This window comes from Rosa chinensis, chromosome 5 (assembly GCF_002994745.2).
Source record: "Rosa chinensis cultivar Old Blush chromosome 5, RchiOBHm-V2, whole genome shotgun sequence".
Classification (NCBI taxonomy): Eukaryota; Viridiplantae; Streptophyta; class Magnoliopsida; order Rosales; family Rosaceae; genus Rosa; species Rosa chinensis.
The window spans coordinates 29,930,916-29,939,977 of NC_037092.1; the positions used below are offsets into that span (position 1 = coordinate 29,930,916).

The 9,062-nt window shown below is 39.6% G+C and overlaps 1 protein-coding gene across 1 annotated transcript; it reads left to right on the top strand.

Annotated features, from left to right (window-relative positions):
• The first annotated feature begins 4,226 nt into the window (after positions 1–4,226).
• LOC112203606 lies at positions 4,227–4,859 on the top strand. Its single transcript, XM_024344545.1, has one exon. It carries the CDS (start codon positions 4,227–4,229, stop codon positions 4,857–4,859), a length of 633 nt encoding a protein of 210 aa, XP_024200313.1.
• Positions 4,860–9,062: the final 4,203 nt, after the last annotated feature.

Here is a 9,062-nt window from a genome sequence, read left to right on the forward strand (position 1 = left end):
AGATTATAAAGGAAAGTTCTAGAAGAATCCTACAACATTATGGCAAGATTAATCCATCATATTATCGTTTGGATAATAGGCATCCCTTGCATACTTTCTCTTCCATGCTTGTCACCTAACCTTGACTTTGGTGACCCAAAACCACTTCAACACGCTTCATTTTCATGCTTCCCAATCTCATGCAAAATAAAGAGAGCTAGCCGCTCCTCTCTTCTCCCTTAGCTATATTTTTCTACTCTACTCTCCTTAATAGCTCATCATTTCCTACTTTAACATTCACCATCACTTCCATACTCTTTTCCCTTATTTTTAGGATCTATTACCACTCTCATGCTCTACCTCCATGCTTCTTACAAGGCTATGGCTATTTTCTTTGATTTCTAATCACTATTTCACACATCTCTGTGCATCTATTTAAGCATCTCATCTTCCTACAAGTTTCCCAACACTCCATTACCCATTACATCTTCTTTCTTTCTATCTCCACCACAAAACCTTCATCTCCACCTCCTAAAACCCAAATCCATAATACTCATAATCCATACTACCTCCATCACCACCACCATTTCTTATCCTCTATCTCCATTAACACCACCACCACTACATCAATTCTCCACTCTCTTTTCTATCATCACTTTCTCTATCTACTCCACCTATTCACACAATGCATAATTCAAGCTTCACTCTCTTTTATCATCAACAATAAATTCTCTATAAACAACATGGTTCTACTCGGTAAAAAATTGGAGCAAGGATCGTTATAACTAATATGTGTTTATCAAATCCAATTAAGCTTAAGCTCAAGCTCGTCAAGCCAAGTGAAGCTCAAACACTAGTAATTAAGCTCAATCAAGGACTTATCTGGAAATCTGGAATGAACCAAAACTATTTTAGATCAACAGATGCCGTCAGTTTAGCCGTGACATTGACCAGGTCCAACGCGCATAAGACAGGGAAGATGAAATTGTAAGGCAAAACTTTTTGGTGAGGGTGGAATCGGGAATGGCGTCGAGTATGGTGAAATTCCTAATCAACTCATCGTCTGCCTCGTTAGAAGTCACACCGCCAAATGGATGCAGGTTTCTTTTCTCAGCTTTACCCAATTGTTTTTTTTCTTTTTTCTTTTAAGTATTGCAATGATTTACGGTCATCTATATTTCGCTTTTCGAATTCAATTATGCCGAAAAGGGCATAGCTTGTGGGTGTTGTCATCTTAGCTTTACAATAATGAGTGTTCTGCATAAGAGAATAGGTTCCCCCTTCTTCTTCTTCTTCTTCTTTCACGCTTTTGCACCTTTTTGTTTGCTTCTGATTTTGTCTTATTTTCCGATACCTTGTTTGGTTGCTGATGAGGAAAATTGAAACGGGGTGTTTTTGTGTTCAGAGTGCTTGTAGTATGAGGCTGGCGAGGATGGAGGATACGGTGGAGCTACTGGAGAAAAGCTAGCGTTGGAAATTTCGAAGATGAGCTTAAAGGAGGCACTCACTCTCGCTCGTGCTTTCAGCCATTACCTCAATTTGATGGGCATTGCTAATGCTCATCACAGGTCACTCAACGACTTGATCTCTCTGTTTTATTTTAATTTTTTATACTAAATTTTTTGTTTTATGAAAGAAAAAAAAAAGGGTTAAATTTCATATATGTGCCTGTGTGTATTTATACTTGTTTGGAAATGAAGTAGGAAGCACCAACGCTTGAGGAAATAGTAGTGTCTATCAAGGATTGAGTTCTAACTTTGGTTCTACAGTTAAAATTGTGACATTCTTAGCTGCCGAAAAGATTACATGAAAAAACAAAAATTGGTTGAAATTCTTTCAGCTATGAATTTTATAAGCATTTTGGTGAATATAAATAAAGTGTTGATTTGTGTAGGGTTCGTAGACAAAAGAATGTGGCATCCCTATCAAAATCTTGTGATGATATTTTTAATCAGCTTCTGCAGCGTGGTGTTTCCCCAGACCAGCTTTACGATACCATTTGCAAGCAGGTTGGTTCTTTTCCTTCTATCCTTTGTCTTGATTTGTATGCCTAGACAAAAAATAGTGGGGAAAATATATCACATGTTTAGGTTTCTGTAAAAGATAAAACTGAACCAATTAAATGATCTTGTTTTAATGAGCTCAAGTTGTTGCTTCATTGATGTTGCCTCGTTTTATCAGCACACTGTTGAACATAAGATGTGTGTGTGTGTGTGTGTATTTCTACTGTTGTTGAGTTATTTAGATGTCTTGTTCTCAACCTTAAATTCTTCTTGCTGCAGGAGGTTGAGATTGTTCTTACTGCACATCCTAGTGTGCTTTCATGCTTTAACATTCATTTTTACCAAGCTCTAAACATTATATTATGACATAGCAAACACACATACTCAAAGTGGTAAAGTCTAAGCATATGCATTCAACTCTTGAACTAGCATGTAGGCATATTAAAGAAAATTGCATCACATAATATTATAACATCAATTCATACAAGATTGGCTAGGGCTTTCAACCCTAACCCCAACAAAGTACTACTCGCTCATAATTACATATACTAACTTCATAATAAAATTAAACACCAAAATATAATCTAGAGTAAAAGGGATAGAGTTGGCATAGTGGTGTGTTGGATGGTCCCCAAGCTCACATCTTGGTGGTGACGGTGGTGGTGGTGATTCCCTCTCATTCTTGCTCTTGAAGATTTGATAATAAAAAATAGTGAAGTTTGTATTATGTATTGTGTGAATAGGTGGAGTAGATGGAGAAAATGATGATAGAAAAGAGAGTAGAGAAATAATGCAATAGTTGTGTTAATGGAGGTAGAGGATAAGAAATGGTGGTGGTGATGGAGAAGATATATTAGTATGGATAGTATAGGTTTGGATTTTGGGAGGTGAAGATGGAGGTTTTGTGGTGGAGATAGAGAGAAAAAAGATGCAATGGGGTGGTAAGGGTGATGGCTCTTCCTTGTGAGAAGAGATGCTCAAATAGATGTAGATAGAAGTGTGAAAATGATGATGAGAAGTTAAGATAGCAGCTCAAGCATTGTAAGAAGCATGGAGGTGGAGTATGAGAGTGGTAATAGATCCTAAAAATAAGGGGAAATGGTATGGAAGAGATGGAGTGAAAAAAGGGAAGTAATGATGAGCTATTAAAAAGAGGAGAGTAGAAATATATGGCTAAGAGAGAAGAAAGGAGCAGCTAGCTCTCTTTATTGTGCATGGAAGCATAAAAATGAAGAGTGTTAGAGTAGTTTTGGGTCACCAAAGTCAAGGTGACAAGCATGGGAGTGAAAGTGTGCAAGGGATGCCTATTATCCAAAATATAATATGATGGATTAATCTTGCATAATCTTGTAAGATTCTTCTAGGACTTTCCTTCATAATCTTAGCATTATAAACCTTCCAAAAATGCACAGTAAAACTGTCCAAAAAGGATTACCGTACAAGTTACCCTTATTTGACTAGGATTAGTTTTCTGCTTTTGAAGCTTCTTTCTTGGACTAGGTTTGACTTGCTATTACCATGTTTCTAGATGGTTCTCGACTTATCCATGATCTATGACATCATATCTTTAAGAATGATCAATAACCTTCTAGAAAAATTCCAAGTAAGTCACCGTAAAAGATCTCCCAAAAAGCTTCATGAAAAGCTTATAGTTTCTGCCTTATCGAGAAGCTTATTTTGCACTTGATTTACTGCTGCCTCGTTAATCATTCTGACCAGTTATTTGGCTCATGTTTAAGTACAACATCATATCTTTAAAAAATACTAGCACTTTCTGTAAAGGTGCCATTGGAAGAATGAAAGAAAGGCTCTCCAAAAATGTTCCCGAAAAGCTGATCCTGAAACTGCAGTTTTCTGCTTTGCAACAACTGTTTTGCATAACGATTTCCGTGGACTTCCCTTATAATTTCCAGCCAAAAATTTATCAAACTTAGTCCTTTGCATCAGTCTTCATGATCCATGGCTTAATTTCTCTATTTAAACTCCTATTTTTCTGAGATTGCTTCACGAAGTACTTGTACAGCCAAAAGTGTTGGTGCATGGAAAATTCGCCGGAATTTCACTTTTTCTCCTCTTGTTAAGATTTTCTACAAAATATGGAATTAGATTAGTCAACACTAAATTGGACTTACTGTTATCAACTAGCACTCTAGCACAATATTAAGAGTCTTTCAAAACCTAGCCTCTCCTTTGCTCTACTAGGGTTTACGAAGACTATCTTCGAAAAACCTTGTTCCTTCAATCATGACAGATCCAATCTCCAGCCTTGTAGCTGCATTTACTCTTAATGATAATGCTCATGTCGATCTTGGCTTAGCCAAGGAAGCAGCGCTGCAGGACTCTCACCATTACCTGGTGGGACAATTGCTTACTCAGAAGCCAAATCTGGTGGGATTCATTAGATCGATGCCCACCATATGGCGCATGAAGGGGGGTCTTTCCATCAAAGTGGTGGGGACTTGGTTTGTTTTCCAGTTTGTTCGAGAAGAAGATCGAAATCATTATCTGCACGGAGGCCCATGGTTTTACCGTAACACTATGTTGCTCTTAGCCCCGTATGATGGGATCACTAATGTGGATTCAATCCCCCTTCATTCTCTGGAGTTGTGGATTACTGTTCGAGGGCTTCCTCTGACACTTCAGAACAAGTTGTCCCTCTCCATGATCGGATCTGCTATTGGTAGGGTTTTAAGGCTTGACACGGTAGCCTTGAAGCGAAAGGATGTGGAACAGAGGATCAGGATGGTTATTGACACCAAGAGAAGGTTTAGGGTTTTCAGAAGTTTTTCTTTCTCCTCCTCGGTTGAAGTGGATGTCACAATCCAATATGAGAAAGTCCAGGGCTTTGTTGTGATTATGGGTTGTTTGATCACCTAATGGAGGGTTGTGATCATCTATTCATCAAGGAGGAGGAAGCCCGCAAATCTGCTGCAGTTGTGGATGCTATGGCGGGGCTGACTCTCTTCAATTCTGCTAGGACTTCTAGGGGTCGGACTGGTATGGTGCAAAGAGATACGAATGTTAGGGCTGGGTTCCTGTCTCCGAAGGTGGCTAAACATGCGGCAGAGCATTGTGGTCAAGCAGTTTTCTTCTCAGAACACCTCAATTCTGGACTCAAGGCTGCGGGTCTGCTTCAAACTTTGGTGCAACTGAGACCATCGGTGGAACTGAAATGTATTCTGGTTAGCTGTATGCTTAATGGATCACCTGGGGATTGGTTCTTATAGCATGCAAACAAGGAGGCCTTCAGCTGCCAGCGTTTGAGACTATCAAGACACAGGAGGCTTCTGTTGTTATCAGTGGCCAAAAGCGTGGTGCTAATCTTTCTCTTGTGCGGCCTGGCAAGAAGTTACTAGCCCTACCTTCTCCTACTATGGAAGGGATTGGGAATCTATCCCTGGCTTGACCTCAGAAGGATGATCTCCTGATCATTTTGCCACAAAAGAATAAGGTAGGTTGCCCCAAGGGATCAAAGAATAAGATTAAAGGGTCTGCGGAGAAGGATGCTCAAGTCAAAGTGAAAGGACGGAAGCGTTTTCTGAAGCTTCTTGAGGGGGAGGAGGGGACTGATTCCTCTCCGGGGAAGGAAAAAACTACTCAAGCTGATGAGGTGATGACTACAGTTGTGGGGAAAGCTTCGAGTGAAGAGGTGATTACTTCAATTGTTGTGATGGGGAAGCCTGAAGGTGAGCAGGTTTCGATGGAGGAGATGGAGGTGAATACGACAATTAGAGAGGGCCAACTTCCAATTAGGGAGGTGAAAACCTCAACTATGGGAAGTGTGGCTTTATCTTCTGCTTGAGTGGAAGGAACTGGCAGACAACAAGTGATTTCGTATGTAGTTTTATTTAAATTCGGAGTTTATTTGTTGTTTGTTTTTGTGCTTCATGGTTAAAAGGTGGGTGTGCTAGAGTTGTACTTAGAGGTATACCTCTTTTTGGGTGTGCTTGTTGGGTGTACTCTGTGTAATGGCTTTTTCTGATGGCCCTATGGGCAGGCCATTATTGTACTGCTTGTTGAAATGAGTAATGAGATTGACCTCTTCAACTCAAAAAAAAAAAAAACACTAAATTGGACTTTTAGAACGAGTAATTTTCATGTTTTAGGGCACACACACACACACATATATATATATATATATATAAATTATGATCCAACAATCATTGTTTCTTTGACCAAAAGAAAATTGAATCTGAATAGCTAATGCAAAACAATGGTAGTCATTTGACTTCTTTCGGTAACTCCAAAATAAATATGACCAGATGAGTACAGAGATGTCGGTACTTATCTCAAAACCTTCATAGACATCATACTTCTTTCGGTAACTCCAAAATAAATATGACCAGATGAATAGCTTAAGTACCACTTATCTCAAAACCTTCATAGACATCATACTTACTTTGGATGAGCCTAGTTGAAGAAAAATTAAACCATTGGCATTTACTACAAATAATATATGGCAAGTGCATATTACATCTCTTGAAAAAATAAAGACTTTATTCAAAATCGCCAATCTCTTGATCTTGGCTTGATTTGAAGTCTTCAACCCTTAGTTCTAGATCACCTTCTTGATCTTCTTGTTCTACATAGTGAGCTTATCTTGCTTCACAATATGCTTTGTAGGTAGTGGCAATACTCTCACGAGCTCTACAAATGTGTGCCCAATGACCGGATACTCCACATCGAGAACATGCATCTTTGTGCTTAGGCTCCCTTGAGTTAGGTGCTTTAAAAGCGTTATTAGGATGGCTCTTAGTGTTGGTGGCACCACCAACATGGCCAGAGGCGTTGCCTCTCTCACTATTTCCACGTTGACCTCTTCAGTTCCGTGTCCACCTATTTTGGTGGTTACCTTCCTCATTAGAGAGAGACTATGTACCAGAACGTCCAGAATTGTCCCTAAATTTAGGGTTTCGCTCTTGGCGCCCTCCCTTAGGGGCACGACTATAATTGGACTCTGGAATAGGCTTTGTTCCCACTGGTCTCGAATTATAGTTCTTCACAAGGATGTTGTCATGCTTTTCAGTGACATTTATAGCTCTAATGAGCTCATGAAACCTTGTGATCTGTCCGATAGTAACATCAATTTGATAATTCATAGCAACTATCAAAGCATGGATGGGAGAGGTAGAGAAAGTCCTCTCAATCAACATCGCATCTGTGAAATTTTTTCCACATAATTTCATTAAGAATTTAATGCGAAGTGCGACCAAGTTGTAGTCAAGAACTGACTTGAAATCACAAAAGCAGAGATTATGCTATCCCACTTCTAGGTCAGGAAGCAGAGAGTCACGGACATTGCCAAAGCGTTCTTTGAGTGAGATTCACAGCCTTCTGGGGTCTTCTTCATTCATATACTTGTACTGGAGCGAATCATCCATATGACGAGTCATTAGGATGACGGCTTTTGCCTTATTTGCTTCTAAGGCTACTTCATTTGCTTCTGAAGTTTGAGCTTACTCAACAGTTAGCATGTCCTAGCTAGGCTCAAGAATCGTATCCAGGATTTCTTGGGCCTTGAGATGCTAGTGGACATCACAATCTCACTTGCGATATTCAGAGCCAGTTGTCCCTAATAGAGCAAAGTCCAGTTTGTTCAGGTTATTCATCCTGAAAAGGAACAAGAAAAGGGTTAGTTTTGGAGCAAAAATGCTACCACGAAAACAAAAGAAATTTTTGAACAGAATCGCTCCCAAGAAATTATGAATTTCTTAGAGTAATTGCTCCCAAGAAATACAATTCCAAGAGATCATGAATTAGATCGAAATAATGATGTAAATGGTCGATCATAAATTCTCTAGAAACTCTAAGTTTGGAGATAGCATGAACCCCCACAGTTTGGCTTAGTCTTCCCACAAAAGAAGAAATGGGAGATAGAAGAAGGGATGTAGGAAGTCTTCGAGAAAAGGAAGAGAAATTGAAAAAACTCAAAAAAGGGGAATTTTTAGAAAAATTTACCTCGAAATAGGGTCGCCTGAAAAGTCGCAGGAAAAAGCCACTGGAGATCGCTGGTGGCTGGCGATGGCTGGTAGTGAGGTTAACTTGCTTGTAGGGGCTAGTGAGCATGCTTACATGCTGGTGTGTGCTTGAGGGGCTGGTAGAGTGTGCTGATGCGTGCATGAGGGGCTGCTGGCATGCATTGATGTGCTGTAGTGAGGGGGTATGCGTGGAGCTGATGTGCAGGAGCGCCAAGGGTGCTGGGTGTGCGTGGTCGAGGCTAGCAGGAGCGAGGGTGTTGTGCTGTCAAGGCGAAGCGAGACTAACAGCACTGGGGTGAGGTGAGGCTAGCAAGCGCAGAGGCTCGCGCAAGTACCAGTATAAAGCTGAAGCGAGGCAAACCAAAACAGTTCGGAACTTTCGGTGGCCGGTTCAGGGCTTTTTCGGCCTATTCTGGATGCCTGGGATCAAGAGCTTCAAGGTATGCAGTAAAGACAGCTAGGATTTCAAGTTTACGAATTTAGGGTTTCAAGGTTAGGGCTTCGTGCTGATAACGTGTTTTCAGGAATCAGAAATTGGGAGAGAATGAGTTGTGCTTTCATTGATAATAGGGGTCTCTTTATATAGAGGACTACAAGCAGAGAATATGAGTCTTACATGTAAACTGAATCATACAATAAATAAGATATCTCCGAGAATATTTGTAAGACTAACCCTATCACAACTTGGAAAGTCACTAGAGTTTGGGCCAGACACATAAATTAGATGTCCTTAAACATAATTAAGGTTACTCCAAGAATTTAACATTAGAGTATTGAGTAGATTCTGTTACTAAAAAGTAAAAGGAGATGCGAAAGTGTAGGAGATCAAATAAGAAGAATTTGAGATATGACTAGAAAAACTCATATATAGTATAAAAGGATTAAATACTTGTTATTCCCGGTACATACTTTGCTCCGTAAAATAGTTCAGTTCCTCACCTTTCAAATTAAACAGTTTAGTCTTTATTCTCTCTAATTCTCACACTATATGTCCAAAGTGTCTACTATACCACTCACTTCATCTTTTTTCTATTTTTTTTATTACTTTTCTCCCTCTTTTTATTTCTTATTTTTTCCGCTTCTCTCTCTCTCTCTCTCAGCT

Excerpts from the sequence above, each read along its gene's own strand:
- LOC112203606 (XM_024344545.1), top strand. The coding sequence starts at position 4,227 with ATGACAGATCCAATCTCCAGCCTTGTAGCTGCATTTACTCTTAATGAT.